The sequence below is a fragment of the Oncorhynchus mykiss genome, chromosome 28 (assembly GCF_013265735.2).
Source record: "Oncorhynchus mykiss isolate Arlee chromosome 28, USDA_OmykA_1.1, whole genome shotgun sequence".
NCBI lineage: Eukaryota > Metazoa > Chordata > Actinopteri > Salmoniformes > Salmonidae > Oncorhynchus > Oncorhynchus mykiss.
The window spans coordinates 29,978,904-29,999,177 of NC_048592.1; the positions used below are offsets into that span (position 1 = coordinate 29,978,904).

Below are 20,274 nucleotides of genomic sequence, written 5' to 3' on the forward strand. Positions count from 1 at the left end.
TGTGTCGTCTTGTGTTGCTGCTATGCTATGTTGTTTTAGGCCTCTCTTTATGTTGCGTTGTCTCTCTTGTCGTGATGTGTGTTTTGTCCTATATTTTATTTGTAATCCCATCCCCGCAGGAGGTCATTTGGTAGGCTGTCATTGTAAATAATAATTTGTTCTTAACTGACTTTCCTTGTTAAATAAAGATTAAATACAATTTAAAAAAAGTTTCTTTGTGAAATACAGTCAAATAACAATACCCAGAGCCATTGATATAATATACGTGTATACCAGAGGAGGCTGGTGTGAGGAGCCATAGGAGGATGGGCTCATTGTAGTGGCTGGAATGGAATCAATGGAACGAGTCAAACACGCTGTTTCCAAGTGTTTGCTGTGTTTGATACCATTCAATTGATTCCATTCCAACCATTAAAATGAGCCTGTCCTCCTATAGCTCCTCCCACCAGCCTAACCGGATGGATACATCCATTGCTCTGCCTATTCTCATTCATACAGTGCCTTGCGAAAGTATTCGGCCCCCTTGAACTTTGCGACCTTTTGCCACATTTCAGGCTTCAAACATAAAGATATAAAACTGTATTTTTTTTGTGAAGAATCAACAACAAGTGGGACACAATCATGAAGTGGAACGACATTTATTGGATATTTCAAACTTTTTTAACAGATCAAAAACTGAAAAATTGGGCGTGAGAAATTATTCAGCCCCTTTACTTTCAGTGCAGTAAACTCTCTCCAGAAGTTCAGTGAGGATCTCTGAATGATCCAATGTTGACCTAAATGACTAATGATGATAAATACAATCCACCTGTGTGTAATCAAGTCTCTGTATAAATGCACCTGCACTGTGATAGTCTCAGAGGTCCGTTAAAAGCGCAGAGAGCATCATGAAGAACAAGGAACACACCAGGCAGGTCCGAGATACTGTTGTGAAAAAGTTTAAAGCCGGATTTGGATACAAAAAGATTTCCCAAGCTTTAAACACCCCAAGGAGCACTGTGCAAGCGATAATATTGAAATGGAAGGAGTATCAGACCACTGCAAATCTACCAAGACCTGGCCGTCCCTCTAAACTTTCAGCTCATACAAGGAGAAGACTGATCAGAGATGCAGCCAAGAGGCCCATGATCACTCTGGATGAACTGCAGAGATCTACAGCTGAGGTGGGAGACTCTGTCCATAGGACAACAATCAGTCGTATATTGCACAAATCTGGCCTTTATGGAAGAGTGGCAAGAAGAAAGCCATTTCTTAAAGATATCCATAAAAAGTGTTGTTTAAAGTTTGCCACAAGCCACCTGGGAGACACACCAAACATGTGGAAGAAGGTGCTCTGGTCAGATGAAACCAAAATTGAACTTTTTGGCAACAATGCAAAACGTTATGTTTGGCGTAAAAGCAACACAGTTGAACACACCATCCCCACTGTCAAACATGGTGGTGGCAGCATCATGGTTTGGGCCTGCTTTTCTTCAGCACGGACAGGGAAGATGGTTAAAATTGATGGGAAGATGGATGGAGCCAAATACAGGATCATTCTGGAAGAAAACCTGATGGAGTCTGCAAAAGACCTGAGACTGGGACGGAGATTTGTCTTCCAACAAGACAATGATCCAAAACATAAAGCAAAATCTACAATGGAATGGTTCAAAAATAAACATATCCAGGTGTTAGAATGGCCAAGTCAAAGTCCAGACCTGAATCCAATTGAGAATCTGTGGAAAGAACTGAAAACTGCTGTACAAATGCTCTCCATCCAACCTCACTGAGCTCGAGCTGTTTTGCAAGGAGGAATGGGAAAAAATGTCAGTCTCTCGATGTGCAAAACTGATAGACATACCCCAAGCGACTTACAGCTGTAATCGCAGCAAAAGGTGGCGCTACAAAGTATTAACTTAAGGGGGCTGAATAATTTTGCATGCCCAATTTTTCCGTTTTTGATTTGTTAAAAAAAGTTTGAAATATCCAATTAATGTCGTTCCACTTCATGATTGTGTCCCACTTGTTGTTGATTCTTCACAAAAAAATACAGTTTTATATCTTTATGTTTGAAGCCTGAAATGTGGCAAAAGGTCGCAAAGTTCAAGGGGGCCGAATACTTTCGCAAGGCACTGTATACTCTCCCTTTCTCTAGTTCAGGCGGAGTGCTGATAGCCCTCTCTTTAGCTACTGCTTAGTGGGGTATCAGTTGTATCTGTCCTTAAAGTTAGAATCCTTAGATGCTACATCAATTTTTGGACTTGTGCTATATAACCATTGATTCTTGACGAATATAACGTATGAATGCCTCATGAGCTTAGTTCAAATTTCATACCCCATCAGAACCCATAATATAAGCTTGTTGTACTCCAATGTTTGTAAGCAAACTAAATGTAAACAAACACTGTATAGCCTCAAAACATGGTTAAAACTATCATTTTGAAATCATGGATGGTCAGTCCGTGAATATAGCTCTGTCTATGAATTTGAGAGTGGTTACATTTCTTCAGGCCCATCCCTCAGGTTTTTACCAAAACAGAGGCAGGGTCACCACTTTGTTATTGTTTCAATTAAGGATTCCAGCTTTAAGTGCTTTCTGTCCATTGGGGACAGGAGCAGTGAGTTGAGGACAGAGGTCACCGGAAGTCATTATTTAGTGAGCATGCTGATGGTGCTGGTGGCTGCAGTGGTGGTGGTCATGGTCATCCTCCTCAGATTGACCCACAAGCTCCAGCATCTCCCCCACTACGGCCTGCAAGGCTCTGCCTAGGTCCTGGGCACTGTAGGGCTTCTCTAGTGGAGGAACGTGCACAAACGCTGACCTGCCCTTCCCCAGGTACAGCGACATGTAGTAGGTGTAGTCACACAGGTATCTGACCAGATCAAAGGTTAAGTTAGGGTTAAAGAGACAACAGAAGACATTAGCTTTTATCAGAATCAATGGATTTGCCATTTAGGTAAATGAGATTTCTGAAGTGGCAACTTCAGATTACAAAGGGACAGACCACCCACATTATTATATAACATCTTATCACTACCTAGAAAGTATGCTACAATTAAAGATCATAGATAGGATGTAATTTGTGTGAACATTCCCTTTAATGTAGTTTCATTGAAAAAAGTATGAGATCATAAATAGTGGCATGTGACTGGTTGAATGAGAGTAGAGTCGAACACAGCACTCACCGGCCTGCATCCTTTGATACTGACACTGCCACGCCAAGCCTTGAGGAGTTGACCCTCTTGCAGACTAGGTCCATGTCTATGACTGAATCGATGCAGTCAGGACCACCGTCCATGCAACACTGAGAGTCTGGACAGAAGCTGCAGTTGTCCACCCGCTTGTAGCCGTGGTTGTGGCCACATTTCTCCAGGGTGACTGTGGTGGCTATCCCAGAGACCCCGACATGGACCACCAACTGTTGACCCACGGAGAAGAGAATGTGTGTTAAATGTAGCCACTGTTATACCAATAGAGACTCTACATCATATTTCAAACTGTAGCCTAAATGTCATACAGTAAGGGTGCACCTGTCGAACACTATTACTAATGCCTTTTACCATGCAGTAAAAAAATATATTGTGAGGAACAACACTTGACATTTGCTGTGACTTCCTGTGGCTACCTGTGGCTGATGCTGTTTCCATAGAGATGGCAGTAGACTCTGAACTGCCTGGTACTCCACTGGCACCTCACAGACATATAGGTCCACACTCTGACCCAAGCCCAACCGCTCCAGTTCCTGTACACAGAGGAAACAGGAAGTGTGTAAGGAACCACAAACCCTATTTAATTAGATAAAGCTTTATTGTTCCTTTTGAGGCATTTGTTGTGCCTCAAGGTTGTAAAAATCAGTTGCCTTTACACCTGTTGTGATAACACTAATTACTATAGTAACAACATTGCATTCATACATTGTTAAATAGTGAAAAGTGATTACTTATTCATTATTAAGTCATTAAGCATTTGCCGTTACGACAGAGGTGCTAAAGCAGATCATTCCTTTTTCCACTTGTGTATTAACATGAAACACTTATATCCATTAGTCCCTACTATGCAATGAAGTAATTATTCTTAAATGTCATGTAATGTGATACAATTTTGTGTTACTACTCATGTGGAAATCAACGTAAGGTGTTGCCAATAAGAATAGACCTCTTAATAATGCACCATACAGAACACGCAACAAACTCACTTACCTGCACTGCCACCCAGCTAGCATTCACGGTGTGATCGCCAAAAGGTTCAAACCCTAAAAAAATATAGATTATATTGATAGCCTTTTAAGTCCTCGCCTAGTAACACCAGTATACACCAATGCCACATTACATTTTTATAGCTGCTTATCATTCTACCCCTATCTAAATGAAAGTCACAATAATCTTAGTTCGAAAGTCTAACGGACATCTCAAGTTAAATATTATCTATTACAACAGCTGACATGTATAATCAATTGTAACACAATATATGCAAATGAGTGCATGGGTTTTATAGATGAGATGACACTATACTACAATTTCCATTTAAGTTATATCGGGGGAGAAGAGTAGGTTAAGAATATGCTTCTTGTCAGCACGAATTTAGCCAGCATCATTCTCAATAGTATCACAATAATATCACGACAAGGCAAACATGTACCCATAAATGGCTGAATGGCTACAACGATCCATAAATGGCTACATTATCGCCTCTGACTTGATCTGTCTGTAATAGGTTGGTCTGCCTCAACATTACAATTCATACATTTCAACCTGACAGACAGGCTTTGTGAATGTAAGATGAAGATGCACAATACTGTACAGTAGACGGTCAGTAGTTCGTAGTTAGTTAGTTTAGTAGTAGTTGAGGAACAATGTCGTTTTCAAGATGACACAATATACAAGTAATTCCAATCTTTAATAGTTAGGCAACTCATTTTAATCAAGTTTATAGAGAACTGACAGCAAACTAAGACAGTATAGGCTACATAAATCACTTACCTGTCACTATTACCGTCCTTTTAGTCGCCATTATTTGTGAGTTATAGTAAATTCTGCAAGAATGTAACGTTAATCTACTCTTTTTCAACCCTGATGAGTTGAGAATTCCTCCTCGATTCTCTTCCGCTATCTATTCATTATTTTTGCAAGAGCTCGAGCGAGCGTTCTCGGTTTCTTCCAGTCCTTCTACGCTGTTGACAACACTACTCTATACCTCAACATCCAGCCACCTATCGCCACCTACTGCAATGGAATTCATGCTCAGCGCATGAGCTCATTTATTTTACAAATTTGGCTTAACCTTTTGTTGAAATTACATAATATAACCGATGTGAAATGTCTAGCTAGTTAGCGGTGTATGCTAGTAGCGTTTAATCGGCGACGTCACTCGCTCTGAGACTGAAGTAGTTGTTTTCCTTAAATCCGTACGGGCCGTGGCTTTTGTGGAGCAAGAGGTAGCTAGCTATATGCTTCGTGGGTGACCGATATCTGTGTGTTTCGGGGGTTCCTGGTTCGAGGTCAGGTTGAGGAATGGAAGCAAATATTTATATTGATGCTGTTGATCAGGATAAATTAGTTGGGCTCTGCCAAAGATGATCTATTATATTGACAAGATAGCCCAGTGACCACTCTAACAATGGAAATACATGTCCTTAATAGTCCACAGTATGAGTCATAATACCCATGAAGCCTAGCGGTCAAACGGAAATGGTTCCAATAATTTGTCCACCATTCATTTTCCCCCATAGGGGATTTTAGAAGCACTTAAAATAAGGGCTGCGTTTCGTGTAGGCGTTCCCCGGAGTGACATTTTGATAGCCATGTACAGTTCTCTAGGACAAGGTGACTTTTATCAATATATTCGTCTGTATTTACCCCACCATAATGAAATTCTAATTAGCTGCTAATGTGGCTATCATAAAGAACTACAAATGCCATGATGATCTGGACGAGACTGCCGAATCTAGGCAAAGGTAAGAATCTCTGGATTAACTATACAATGTTAGCTAAATGTAGTAATTAATAAATTGGCTACATTTCTTTAAATGCACAATTCTGTGAACTGTCTAGTGCAAGTTTTAAATTGACACAATAACTGTTAGCGAAGGTATCAGCTAGAGATGACATGCAGGAGCTTGCAGGGATTTGTAGTTTTGCATGATGTGTACTTTGGTGCTAATTAGCATTTTTGAATCTTAGAGTAAATAGAGCTGAATATATTAATAAAAGAAACCTTTTCCAAGAGAGATTTATATCGTTATCAAAATGTCACGCCAGGGTAAGCCTACACGAAATTGAACCCTTATTTTAAGTGTTTCTAAAATCCCCTTTGGGAAAAATTAATGGTGGAAAAACAACTGGAACCATTTCCCTATTTGAACGATAGGTTTTATGGGTACTATGACTCTTCCACTGTAGGGCTCTATGATTAAAGGCAGGCGAGATCAAGCGGAACCATTCTAACCAATGAGAGGGCAGATACGCATGTGAACAACAGGCACAACTAAGTAATTTTTCTCAAAGTTGCCACAATGCCACATGCATCCACTTATATCAGTACATTTGTAACAGCCTAAACATTACTTAACATATTTTATTTGGTTTCTTTACCCCCTTTTTCTCCCCAATTGAGATCCTGTCTCATCCCTGCAACTCCCCTATGGGTTCATGCGTCCTTCAAAACACACTCCTTAACACCTGCCCGCTTACCCCGAAAGCCAGCCTCACCAATGTGTCGAAAGGAAATACTGTTCAACTGACAACCAAAGTTAGCCTGCAGGCGCCCAGCCCACCACAAAAGTGTGATGAGCCAAGTAAAGACTTATAGACCTCTGCGCCACTCAGGAGGCCCACATTTGCTAAACTTCTATTAGATCAAATAAGCCTCATGTAATTTGACACTCTCATAGACCATACAAAAAATGGCTTATCTCATGAGGACAGATTTTGGGCGGAGTAAATCGTTTCTCTTCGCCTTTTCCTCTCTGGCTTCTCCAGTTGCTGGGATTGCTGCGGAGAAGGTGGAGGTCAAAGAGGGGTGAGTGTAACCGATGTGAAATGGCTAGCTAGTTTGCGGTGTCCAATAGTAGTGCTCAATCGGTGTCTTCTTCTCTATTGAGACCTTGAAGTACATATTGATACATTTTTAAAGGTTCTCCAAAGCCATAAGATGGTACGTTTTAATAAATACATTTTTGTTTATTTGGACCATCAATTCTTATGTTCAGACTCAGATTTATCTCCCCCATGCATTTATAATTGCTTTATTTGGTAACATTGACACTTTGCCTATAATAAAATCAAATGTTTTCCCAACTCGCAAAATTGGGACAGCTTCAGCAGAATTTAGCAATCCCAGCTGTAGAGGCCTTTAAAGTCATAGCACCTGGTAGGGTATTCATTGTGTCAGCTATTGTACACTTCAGTACAAGCTGTAAATGCTGTTACGTCTCACTTTAACTCTCATCTTAGCTTTATCACATTTCTGTAAAGCAAGAAATAAATCAGTAAATTGAATTTGAGTGGAAAATATATAATGAAAAACATTTGTATTATGTTGAAATACTCTTTAAAACCATCTGGGTTGGTGTTTATGTTTTCATGAAGGCACTCCCATTTTGATATCTGTTCACCACAACAACTTATGGTTTGTATTCAGTCCACACCCCTGTTTCAGGACATGACTCATACGTTCTAGCCACTGCCTTCTGAATGCCTGATTCTAAATGCCATGCTGAATATGGATGGAAAATAAAAGGCAGTTGTTTCTGTCAAAATAGGAAGCTTTTTGTTGGAGTTTGTTTTTAATGTGCTGTGAAGGAAGGTGCAATCTATTCCAAAAAAGAGACATCAAAGGGAGATGACTTCACTAATGGAACATCTTTTCAATTGATGACATCCTAACCATATGTATCTTGAATTAATTATATTCTACAAAATCAGATTTTCCCTGAACAAAGCATCAAAGGCTATTTAATACACCATATACAAAATACTGGAAGATGTATATCTGAATATTGATGCCCACCTATAAACACACCACACACACACATTGCGATCCCCCCATCCACCACCCTTGCATCGTGCACTGCAGTCTTCAACAACCTCAATCCCCTTCCCCCAATCATTCACCTGCTCTTGCGTCACAGCATATGTCAACGTTGCCATGGAAACAAATGATGCCCTTGCTATTCTGTGGTGTTGATGCAGACAGTACATCTTCCCTTCCTACGGGGGGTTATTGGCTATTATGGCTGCCTAGTACCACCCACTGCGCTGGGCTATTCATAGCAATAGCAGACCGCCATCACCGTTTGGGGCTTTCTGTTCCGAGGTGGTAGATCTCTCATGCTTTAACCAGCAGATGTCTGATATTTCTGGGCAGATACTCTATATATACAAAGTATGTGGGCACCTCTTCAAATTAGTGGATTCTGTGATTTCAGCCACACCCGTTGCTGACAGTTGAATAAAATCGAGCACACAGCCATGCAAACTCCATAGACAAACATTGGCAGTAAAATGGCCTGTACTGAAGAGCTCAGTGACTTTCAGTGTGGCACGGTCATAGGATGCCACCTTTCCAACAAGTCAGTTAATTACATTTCTGCACTGCTAGAGCTGCCCAGGTCAACTGTAAGTGCTGTTATGATGAAGTGGAAATGACTAGGAGCAACAATGGCTCAGCCACAAAGTGGTAGGCCACACAAGCTCACAGAACGTGACCACCGAGTACTGAAGCGCATAACGTGTAAAAACCGTCTTTCCTCGGTTGCAACACTCACTACCGAGTTCCAAACTGCCTCTGGAAGCAACATCAGCACAATAAATGTTCGTCAGGAGCTTCATGAAATGGGTTTCCATGCACACAAGCCTAAGATCACCAAGAGTCGGCTAGAGTGGTGTAAAGCTCGCCGCCATTGGACTCTGGAGCAGTGGAAACGCATTCTCTGGAGTGATGAATCACGCTTCACCATCTGGCAACGTGACGGATTAATCTGGTTTTGGTGGATGCCAGGAGAGCGCTACCTGCCCAAATGCAAAGTGCTAACTATAAAGTTTGGTTGAAGAAGAATAATGGTCTGGGGTTGATTTTTATTTTTCGGGCTAGATGTGAAAGGGAATCTTAACGCTACAGCATACAATGACGTTCTGGACGATTCTGTGCTTCCAACTTTGAGCCAACAGTTTGGGGAAGGCCCTTTCCTGTTTCAGCATGACAATGCCCCCATGCACAAAGCGAGAACTTGACTGGCATGCACAGAGCCCTGGCCTCAACCCCATCGAACACCTTTGGGATGATTTGGAACGCCGACTGCGAGCCAGGCCTAATCGCCCCATATTGAGTTGCACTCCCTTTGGCCCTCAGAACATCCTCAATTCTACAAGGTGTCAAAAGCGTTCCACAGGGATGCTGGCTTATGTTGACTCCAGTGCTTATCACAGCTGTGTCAAGCTGGCTGGATGACCTTTTGGTGGTGGACCATTATTGATACACACTGGAAAACCCAGCAGCGTTGCAGTTCTTGACACACTCAAACCGGTGGACCTGGCACCTACCTCCATACCCCATGCAAAGGCACTTAAATCACCCTGTGAATGGCACACATACACAATCCATATCTCAATTGTCTCAAGGCCTAAAAATACTTCTTTATCCTGTCTCCTCTCCTTCATCTACACTGACTGAAGTTGATTTAACAAGTGACATCAGTAAGGGCTCATTGCTTTCCTCAATTCACCTGGTCAGTCTATGTCATGGAAAGAATGGGTGTTTTGTACTCAGTGTATAGGCTACTAACCATTCTAAGAATTTTGAGTTGAGTTCTTTGTCAAACATTGGCTTCTAAAAACAGCATGGTTTCCTTATCCCTCTGCAGTATCTCCTTCCTCATTTCTGTTAAAACATACCGGTAATTACTTCCCCAATAAACCACCTCTTAGTTTATTTGCACCAAGCTGTGCAATCTCTATTAGAAATGTGTTTGGATCGGAAGACACAGTATTAAACGACTAATGTCAGCAATTTATGAGGTCAAATGTTTCCATTCAGTGACTGACTGCATACCTATGATTCCTGAGCCCATGTTTTTATGTGCCTTGACTTGCTACAATGTATCCCCAGATGTATCTTAGTCTACTTTGTCATCATATATCCTAAACTGGACAGAACTGTGAGAATGTTTGGAATTGGAACCAAAATAGATCACTTGCAATGAAGAATAGACTGACACAATGACACACACGTTTGGGGCTGATAAATTAAAGTTTATACGTGTGTTCATTCACATACAGCTGTCAAGTTGGCGTGGGAACATTGTCTAAGTTCCTCTAAAGACTGGACTAGTCAAGATAGCTGAAGAAACCTTATGTGCCCCTCCCTAGTTCCTTCCCCGCCCAGTTTCTTTTGGCGACCCTGAGCGTTCTATTTTATGACATCAAACCACAATGCACCGCACTGTTTGCAGTTTACCTAAAGTCTCCATGGCAATATGGACTGGTTCGGCCCCTTATTTAAATCAGACCGGAAACGAACGTCATTTTGGGCCAATCTTAGCGCGCTAAAGTGACATAATGGAATTTTTAGGGGTAAAAAACAAGCAGAGGGTTGGGTGTACGCATACCAGTTGTGCCATCTGTGAAAAGAGTTCATACGGGCGAGAAGAACAGGAAAAGCCAAGCCACGACTGTTGTTTTAGCCTCAGGGGTACAGGTAAAGGGGAACCAGAGTTTGAAGATAGGAAAAATACAGGAAACTGTAACCTGAACTGTGTGTTTTATTGCCGGATTTAACGGTTGAATCGCCTTAGTTTATGCGTAAACCTCAACATACCCTCGTGTGAGGGGTTAGAATGGAAACAACCCTCTACCCTTGTAATGTGTTGAATACTCGAGGGATTTCAAGCCTCTATTCCTACAACAGCATGATGAAGAAAGACATTTGTCTAAACCTGGATGACCAAAGCTCGATTCTGAAACCGAATCTCCGGGACGCAGAGGGAATTCTGAACTCCCCGGACTTGGGACTCTTGAAATTGGCGACTCCGGACCTTGAACGATTGATTATCCAATCGAATGGAATGGTTACCACGATCCCAACCTCTCAGTTCCTCTACCCAAAGTCAGCCAGTGACGAACAGGAATTTGCCGAAGGCTTCGTGAAGGCGCTTGAGGATCTTCACAAGCAGAACCAGCTGAGCGAGGGGACGTGCGTACCGCCGGACAGACTGGACCTTATCAGCTCCAACGCAGCCCCAATCGGCTTGCCGTCAGATCTGCCAGTGTACACGACATTGAACGGCTATGGTAATAGTCCACTGGGCAGCACAGTGAATTATTCCACGGATACAATTCCATTCCCACCACCACCTTCTCATCTGATGAGCGCGCATCAACAGGCGGCTGCGGCGGCTCTGTCACGACTCCAGGCGTTGAAGGACGAGCCGCAGACGGTCCCCGACATGCAGTGCTTTGGAGACAGCCCGCCTTTGTCTCCTATTGACATGGACAACCAGGAGCGCATCAAAGCAGAGAGGAAAAAGCTGCGCAACAGAATAGCGGCGTCCAAGTGCCGCAAAAGAAAACTGGAGAGAATATCCCGTCTTGAAGACAAGGTCAAAAACCTTAAGACACAGAACACTGAACTGGCCTCCACAGCCAGTGTGCTTAGAGAGCAAGTAGCCCAGTTGAAACAAAAGGTTATGAACCATGTCAGTAATGGATGTCAACTTCTCCCAAACCAAGATCAAGCTTACTAGAGGACAATGTAGGCCTATGAGGTACCCACCACCATGGGGTTCGTTATCCTTTGGGGATATGGACTAACTGAAACCCAGTAGGCTATTTGCCTGTTCTAATAGAATACAAACTCATTGCTGAAAATCCATTAGAACTGGAACACTATGGGTCTCTCTTAAAAAATGTGGCTAACAGACTAATTTTGCTGCCCTCTTCAGAGGAAAATGCACTATCAGCTCTCCAATGGACAGTAATACATAGCCGAACAAGGATAGCATTATCTGCATGTAAACTGGACAATCTCAATGAGTGCACCTAAACACCAGAATGTCAGTGAGCGCATGTCATCCACTGTGTAATATATAATGCCTTACTTGTTTACAAGCACTTATTTACCAATGACAAATGTATATTTTATTTACTAAAACATGTCTTATTTTGCATACTGTCTTTTATATTTTCTGCAAATATGAATTGTGCATGTCTTGTAAGCTCGTGTTGGCTACAGTAATTTAATGTTGTGCAACTCTGTGTATCTGTCGCTATCCATGAATGTAGCCTTCGTTGTTGGCCCTATGTAGCCATTTTGAACGGGATTTGACCTCTCAAAGCTGTTTTATTAAATTCTATGAATTGTTTATTCTGTTGTCAAATGTTGTTGTGGACCGACTGTACTTTATTTCAGTTCCTGTCCTATTACACATTGTGCCAGCTATTTATTATAGCCTCTACCAGCAATGGATTAGTGTAGAATAGGTGCATATTGTTTCCCCCGCTCCCCCTATCATGTTGTATTACAGGCTTTGTTACATTGAAATAAAAAGGGGTAAAATAGGTAGGTAGCAGTGGGAGTCCTACACTATTATGCCACCTATTGGCTTGATGAGGGTAATACCATTGTCAGTTTGGGCCAAGAGGCTACTGTACACCCAACACAAAAATGTGCCTCAAAGACAGATTTGAATAAATGTTGACTCATTTTTCACACAATGCTTTTATGTTTTGTTTATTAATTCCTTGTTTTATCAAACCTGGAGTTAGTGTTACAGCACAATTCACATGACTAAAACCCAACTAAAACCCAAGAAAGAAACATTATTTACAGGGGGAAGATAGGATGGAGAGCTAAGAGAGAGCTAGCTGAATTGAACAGATACCTAAGTCAGAGGCAAGTTTACAGCTGTAGCGAAACACAATCAACAAAACTAAAGTTACCCAATGCAGTATAAATAATAGGATGTGATAAGTACTGATCCTACTTACAACACTTTTCCCTTTTTGAAAATTGCCACAGTGTAGGCATACATGCCAAATGCTTCTCTATCATTATTACAATATGACAGGCCTTTCAGTTCAGCCCTAAAAATGTGTCTAAGTCTTGTCCTAGCGGGTGTCATTTTTGGAAAGACCTAAGCAAAGCTGTCTAAAGGGTCTGCTATGAGGGATCCTTGGGACATCCCTACCCCCCCATTGAAGTTGACATTTAAAATGGTTATGTTCATGGTTAGGTAAGTGTTATGGTTAAAAGGTTAGGGTGCGGGTTAAGCTAAAGTTTAGTGCAGGGACGTCCCAAGGATCCCGGATAGCACAAACCCTGCCTAAATCCTTCAAGCAAACAGTATTTGTTAAATACATGCTTTGTTGGCTGTTAATATTTTCCATCAAGGAGAACCAGGAGACTGGAATTTGACACAGTATTGCTCTGAGAGGAATACAGTATTTACACTAACATTATTACACCCACACTAACGGCTTCATGGTTGGTTTAAAAACATGGACATAAGTATTTCCCATTGAAACACCTCGTACATGATCAGGAGAACATACAGTGAAATGGAAGTGTCTCAGTCTGGAGGAGTATGTCAACACTTTAATTTCAATTTTGGACCAATCTTTTTTTCAATACTGATATAACCGTCTTTTTTAAACTGTGATAGTGCAGCCCGCAAACAACATACGAAAAACCTACTTCATTAATAAATAAATATACTGTGTATAAATATAGATGGCCGTGACAATGTCTTCATGTGCCTGAGTGCATTTCGTTTGGCTCTAGCTAGTTATGTTTTTTCCTCATGTATATGCCAACAAGCAATTCTCTCTACACTGAAACAGCAAAATCACACAAACATGACATTGAACATGTTTTTAAAAAAAAAGTATTTCCTCCTCGCAAAATAAAAAACCAACCACAGACTGCCAGACACCGGGAAGTGATTGGAACGTGATGTAGTATAAGGGTGCTGTACCCAGTGTCGTTCTGTGTGTGTCTTGTACACATGAATAAGAGGTAATTGTGCTGTAGAGAAGCAGTGTTATACACTGACAAGAAATTAGAAGCTTCATTTAACTGTTCTTCACACATGCTACGTTCTTAAAACAAACCAGTTTGATTCAGAGGGGCGTGGCCCATAAGTTTACAGAAGTTCCATGAAAAAAAAATTAACACCTCTCACAATGCACAGATATGTATACATAAATATTGTAATTGTTTACTATGTTTATATATTTTCACATTTTAAAATGCATATTCATTCATGTCTGAACATTTATACATACTGTTCTCTTATACTTAAGACACCTTTATCCATCAATCAATATTCTCTCTATCAAGGTTTGCGAGGGGGGGAAAAATGAACAAAAGTAAAAAATAAAAACAATAAGGACAGGACAGTACTCAACACATCGTTTTCTTTTTCTTAAATTCCGCAATGAAAAAATATTAGAAAATGACCATGACTGATAACCAATATGCATTGGATTTTGGTCGGAAATGTTTGAAAACACAATCTCATCCAATTTTTGTTATCACAAATTTGGACAATACCTCACTCACGCCAATGGATTTGGTCGCTTAATATGTTCTGTCACCAGCCAAATCGGGGACATATAAAAAATAAAAAAAAACAGCAAAGCTATCAACAGTAAACAGATAATCAGCAATGTGGCCCTTTGAAAAAAGTCATAATCCTTTCAGGTTCGAGGCCGCAGTAAGGGGAGTCAGAGGAATGTGAACTTTGGACTTACAGTAGAACACCTATAGATAGACGGGGGACTGAAATACAGAATGGAGTTTTTTCGGATTTTCCATCCAAACACAAACCCATCACAGACCTCTTCCACCAGCTGAGAAGGTTGTAGGAAGGGGGTGTGTGAGAGGTCAGGTGTGTGTGTGTGTATGGTGTGTTTAGCAAGCACAGTCCTGGTGGGGGCGTTCGGGCTGCTCGGTGAGCTGGGGCCCCTGTTTGGCCCCTGTGACGGCGGGGTCGGCGTTGTCCAGGCTCTCCGACATCTTCTCACAGATGATGTCCACCAGCCGCTCAAACGTCTGCTTCACGTTGATGTTGTCCTTGGCACTGCACTCAAAGTACTCAAAGCCTGCAGAGGAGAGGAAAGACAGATGTCTGATTAATTAAGAGACGTTCAAATCTAACGAGTGATGTGTACTTGTTGTAATCATCAACACTTGACATGAATTTGTCCATATATTGTTGCCCCAGAACTACTGTACACAGTAACTGCAGATGACCTTAAACCCGACCCTAGGCAACAGCGACTAGGATCAATGATGGACTCTTTATGACATAGATGAACTACATCGCTACTTTATTCGCACTGCTATGCTTTATCTTGGCCAGGTCGCAGTTGTAAATGGGAACTTGTTCTCAACTAGCCTACCTGGTTAAATAAAAGGTGAAATAAATAAATAAAAAAAATACTAAATAGTATCTAGCAAGATTGAGATCAGAGGTTATTTTTGAGTGCATTTCACAAGTGGCTAGTTTACATCAACTACCTTCACTCAAACAAAACAACTGCAACGGTTTTAGTCTGCAAACTTTGGTTTTGAATCGCCACATTCTGGCATGTCTGCCTCGTGATTTGTTGGTCGAGTTGTCAAACAAGAGCCTAGTCCCTATTGCCTACAGTCGGCTTTTAGAGACTACTGCAGGTTAGGAACATAAAACTCATTTTGTAGTGAAAGGAAACTGATAACTTGTTGCTGTTATATTACTGGGTAATTAAGTCCAGTGTTCCAACTCACCCAGTTGGTCAGAGAGCTGCCTGCCCCGGTCTGCTGCCACCACCCTCTCATCCTCCATGTCACACTTGTTTCCCACCAGCAGGACCTGGGCGTTGTCCCATGAGTACGTCTTAATCTGGGTGGACCTGACACACACATTAAAAACTGAGTTGTTATATTAAAGGATCCTATCATAACTTCCCATACTGAACATGTTTAGTTGCGTGCACGGACCCTCATTCAAGCAGGCAAAGCAACTGACGCTTGATGGGTGCGGTCATCAAATGATTTAACTTTTGTAGAACATAAACACAATACACAGACAAACACGCTATTTCCCAGTGGATCCGTACCAGTCCTGCACGGCATTGAAAGAGTCCTCGTTGGTTATGTCATACATGAGCAGGAAGCCCATGGCTCCTCTGTAGTAGGCTGTGGTGATGGTCCTGTACCGCTCCTGGCCGGCAGTGTCCTGAGAGAAGCACACGTTATATCACACAATCAGTCATTATATCATACACACACGTATACTCAGGCACAAAAATAGCCCTGCAATGTACTACCACATAAAATAATGCACTAAGTTTAACCTCCCATCGTTAAACATTGTAGTTGTGGATAAAAAAATAAAAAAAAGATCCTAACTTTAATATTCCGTATGATGTCAGAAGTGTAGTTATAGTATCAATTTAGAGCCAGCACACGTAGCAGTGCAGTATATCAGAGTAAGATTCTGTTTTAAACAAGCAGTGAGATGGCAGTGCGATAGATACTCCAGTAACATAACACAGAGAGATGCAATAGCACTCAAAACCATTTTCTGATGTGTTTAAGCAGGTTTTATGGGCGTCACCAGGCCATAATGATGCTGCACATAGGAGAGACAGCAACGATAGACACTTTAGAAAATGAATCAAGGTCGATTTAGGAAAACTAGACATTTATCAGCATACATGTTTTTTGGCTTCAGCGATGTTATAACACCGAGACATGATCATGTTCACAGGATCATATGAATAGAGTAAACCCACACTGACAGCATATAATCTTGATTTATTCCATACATGTCAAGCAGGATATAAATCAAGATAATATCTTGGGAGAGGGGATTTGCTCACATTAATAAAAGGTAGCACCCTAGATTTGAGCTGTGTGCACTGTTCTATAGCGAGGTCTACTCTGATCTAGCAACTGAGAAAACCGTTCAAATTTCAATAAACATGTAGATCTAGGTGAGCATGTGTCATCAAATCCTCAAATTACATTTTTCAAGATACAGTAATCATAATCCTTATTATATGAATATCCTTCTTGTGTATGAAGGTAGCACCCTAGATTTGAGCTGTGTGCACTGTTCCATAGCAAGGTCTACTCTGCTAAAAGGGGTGGATACAGATGACCCACCATGACACACGTAGTGTCACAACCAATCTTCTTCAGAGCTAAACATATTTCTTACAGGAGCCACAGAGAGAGACTGGAGACACAAACCTCCTGCTAGTGTACCAATACGGCTCCTCTCCGCCCCCTCTGCTGTCATGCAGGAAAGTATAGGGGTCTGACTGGCCAAAATCCTAAACAAACACATCCTCTAAAAAAAAGCATAACTTTCAGGTCTAGTCTATTGTCATGAGATATTTCCCATACAGTTGTCCCCCCCATTACTTTATAGCAAACAAACTCAGAACTAGCCTACTTGCCAAGACCTTTGTGCTCATTCATATTTCACAAGGTAAAATAGTACTCACCAACCCTGGTCCTGGAACGCTACACGTTACGTATGTTTTTGAGCCAGCACCCGATCATGCTCTTGTCGAGCAGTTTATTCGTTGGATTAGGTGTGTTAAGTGCTTGGTTGAAACAAAAGCCTGCACACCTTGTACAGTAGCTCTCCAGGACCAGGGTTGGGGATTAGATACCGCAATGGGTTGAATCTGTCAATGTCTGTTCTTCATCCAAACTAGCCGACTACATATCCGTTAGATGAGGTAAATGTGTAATTTGGTGTAGCGATCCCTTTAAAGCAAGAACACCCCTAATAACATAAATGAGCTAATTTGTGTTCAACAGAAGAATAATTATAATTTAGTTACGGTCAGTGTCTTACCCAGATCTGCAGCTTGATCCTCTTGTCGTTTCTGTAGATGGTCTTCACCTTGAAGTCGATGCCCACCGTACTGACAAAGGCCGGCGTGAATGAGTCGTCTGCATAGCGAAACAGGAAGGAGGTCTTACCCACACTGCTGTTGCCAATGATCAGGATCTTGAACATGTAGTCAAAGTTCTGGTCTGAGGACTCCTTCTGTCCATAAGTGGCTGTTGCGGAAGCCATCTTTGGAGGGATAGAATGACGACAAATTAATTAATGCTTTTGTTGCCCATTTAAAATAAAATAAAAAATATTCTGTCAAAATGGCAGATTTATCCATTTGCTTTGTCAACAATCAGAGGATCGTTTTTCAGAGAAATCCATGAGCACCTCTTTTGGTATATGTCTGAGGAAATGGGCAGGTAAGTAGACCTACCAAATGATTTTCACTCATGCTCACCCATATCCAACATCTACTTTCTCTATGAAAAATAGCTACATCGAAATAAGACAGTATGTTTTGACATCAAACCAATAACTATGAAGACATTTTCCTAAACGCTTCCAACGGCAGTGGTAAATAGAATGAGAATTATAATCTAACACCTCTCTGGGAAAGGGACAGACAACTATCAATAAAAACGGCAGTGAGTCAAATCATACTGATTGATGCTGATTATTTTCAATGAGCTGTAAAGCCTTTTAGTAAATAATTGACTTGAGATTAGTCACATCCTTCAAATGTATTCATCAAATAAAGAGAAGGATGTTTAAAAAAAAAAGCCTAAAGCAATGTATTTTTGTGGAATGCTATGATATGGTACAACATTTTTAATTAAAACCAAAATAGTTGAATTTTGAAATAGGCGTTATGCTTTGATTGTATGGCCTATTACAGTATTAAGGACCCATATCCACAGTGTGATTTTGATGGCTTTGAATGTCAGTGTATCCTTGCAACTAGATTTAATTGAGTAATACCATAATAATAATAACAACAAAGTGATTTTGACACTGAATATTTGGACTCCTCCCAGATCTCTTTCAGTCATTTGATACTACAGGCATCTTTTATTGATCCTAATGGTGGTGAGGACAAGCCTTGCCTGCTTTCAAATAAATGTATCCACTAAAGTACAGGATCAACTGATTGACCTCCATAACACTATCTTGAGAGGTGGGAGTCTTGGAAACATCTAATGTGTCCTGTGGCGCTGTATAGTCAGCTCCTGCACATTCTAGTGCGTATATAAGGTTTAAACAGAAAAACGATACTGTAATAATCTTTATCATGCATAGTAAAGCAATGTAATGAAAACATTTTGTTATAAATAAATGTAGATAGTCATTGCTTACATTGCCTGGACATTTCAGACAGTAAAATCGCCAAGATAAAGAAGGCGGAAACCGCAGGGCTTAGGCTAAGCATCGGCTAACCCATCTATGGCTGGGTGTTTTGAAAATAGATTTTAGCGCATGTTGTATACTTGAATGGACAGGGACATGCAGTTACATCAGGCGGTTTGACTTGACATTTGCTATACAATGTACGTAGATAATTGTATTTACATGGGTAAGCGGTCTTGGTCACAGGGAGATCAATTAAGCTATTGGGTCACCATTGTTCAGCTAGCTATCTAGCTAGTTTGACGCCTATCTTTATAGCCAGCCAGCCAGTTGCTGCTGCTTTCCTCAAGATTGCTAGTGGGCTCGAATGGCTCGCGCACCATTCAATGGGGGGGTTAAAACATTTCGAAACATGTTTATTTCCCAAATAACAGTTGCTCTTGGTCATTCAATATGATTTCTGTTGTAATGGCAGAAAACCTACGCTACATTATTTTTAAACAGCCGCATTGACAGCATAAACATCAGTTCATCCAATAAAACATACACGGCTCCCTGCAATTAGGCTTAGCTAGCTAGCGAAGCATTCCAGCCTCGCTATATGTCAAATGAAGGTTACTCTTCCTTATTTCGCAAATAAATTGTCCCTCTCCACTTTTATATTTACATCTGGAAACATAATCTAACCCTTTCTAGTGCTATCATTTCTTTAAATGACTCGCAAAATAATACCGCTTGCGGCTTACCGTGAAAAGCCTGTTTTTATCTGCAGCGCTATTGCAGCAGTACCCAGTATCGCACCTGCAGAACCTTGGGCGTCACTTGATTGCCTGTCACCGAAGGGGCGGGCTCAGAGTAGAGCTAGAGGATGACTGACAGTCTTTTAAACCAATCGAGACTGTTTAAGGTCGCTGAACGTTCTAGGGCCTACCCCAATACCTCTCTCATTATTGAGGGGACTAGTTATGGATAAAGGTACAAATCGATTGTCATCAAACTGTACAATCATTTTCTCATGATTCATAAAAAAACATGTTGCCACCTATCCCTTTGCTAGTAGGACTGTATTTAGAATGATTGTCTTTTTTTTACCTTTATTTAACTAGGCAAGTCAGTT

The 20,274-nt window shown here is 41.1% G+C and overlaps 3 protein-coding genes across 3 annotated transcripts; 1 reads left to right on the forward strand and 2 right to left on the reverse strand.

Annotated features, from left to right (window-relative positions):
- Positions 1-2,199: 2,199 nt before the first annotated feature.
- On the reverse strand, positions 2,200-5,625 carry LOC110508901 (pyroglutamyl-peptidase 1). The gene is made up of 5 exons (XM_021589800.2): positions 4,960-5,625; positions 4,180-4,232; positions 3,606-3,722; positions 3,166-3,398; positions 2,200-2,852 (listed from the first exon to the last, which is right to left on the reverse strand). The coding sequence occupies exons 1-5, from the start codon at positions 4,988-4,990 to the stop codon at positions 2,633-2,635; spliced, it is 654 nt and encodes a 217-aa protein (XP_021445475.1). The 5' UTR covers positions 4,991-5,625; the 3' UTR covers positions 2,200-2,632.
- A 4,111-nt stretch (positions 5,626-9,736) lies between these two features.
- Positions 9,737-12,686, forward strand: LOC110508902 (transcription factor jun-D). Its single transcript, XM_021589802.2, has one exon. It carries the CDS (start codon positions 10,812-10,814, stop codon positions 11,715-11,717), a length of 906 nt encoding a protein of 301 aa, XP_021445477.2. The 5' UTR covers positions 9,737-10,811; the 3' UTR covers positions 11,718-12,686.
- A 3-nt stretch (positions 12,687-12,689) lies between these two features.
- On the reverse strand, positions 12,690-20,041 carry LOC110508903 (ras-related protein Rab-3A). The gene is made up of 5 exons (XM_021589803.2): positions 19,904-20,041; positions 17,829-18,053; positions 16,075-16,193; positions 15,743-15,867; positions 12,690-15,075 (listed from the first exon to the last, which is right to left on the reverse strand). The coding sequence occupies exons 2-5, from the start codon at positions 18,051-18,053 to the stop codon at positions 14,885-14,887; spliced, it is 660 nt and encodes a 219-aa protein (XP_021445478.1). The 5' UTR covers positions 19,904-20,041; the 3' UTR covers positions 12,690-14,884.
- Between the last annotated feature and the right edge of the window lie 233 nt (positions 20,042-20,274).

Coding starts and splice junctions, on each gene's coding strand:
- LOC110508901 (XM_021589800.2), bottom strand. CDS start 4,990: ATGGCGACTAAAAGGACGGTAATAGTGACAG. Junction 4,233..4,959: donor AAGGACGGTAATAGTGACAG/GTAAGTGATTTA, acceptor ATATTTTTTTAG/GGTTTGAACCTTTTGGCGAT. Junction 3,399..3,605: donor GGAAACAGCATCAGCCACAG/GTAGCCACAGGA, acceptor GTGGGTCAACAG/TTGGTGGTCCATGTCGGGGT.
- LOC110508902 (XM_021589802.2), top strand. CDS start 10,812: ATGGAAACAACCCTCTACCCTTGTAATGTGTTGAATACTCGAGGGATT.
- LOC110508903 (XM_021589803.2), bottom strand. CDS start 18,053: ATGGCTTCCGCAACAGCCACTTATGGACAGAAGGAGTCCTCAGACCAG. Junction 16,194..17,828: donor GGATCAAGCTGCAGATCTGG/GTAAGACACTGA, acceptor TGCTTCTCTCAG/GACACTGCCGGCCAGGAGCG. Junction 15,868..16,074: donor TTCAATGCCGTGCAGGACTG/GTACGGATCCAC, acceptor TGTGTGTGTCAG/GTCCACCCAGATTAAGACGT.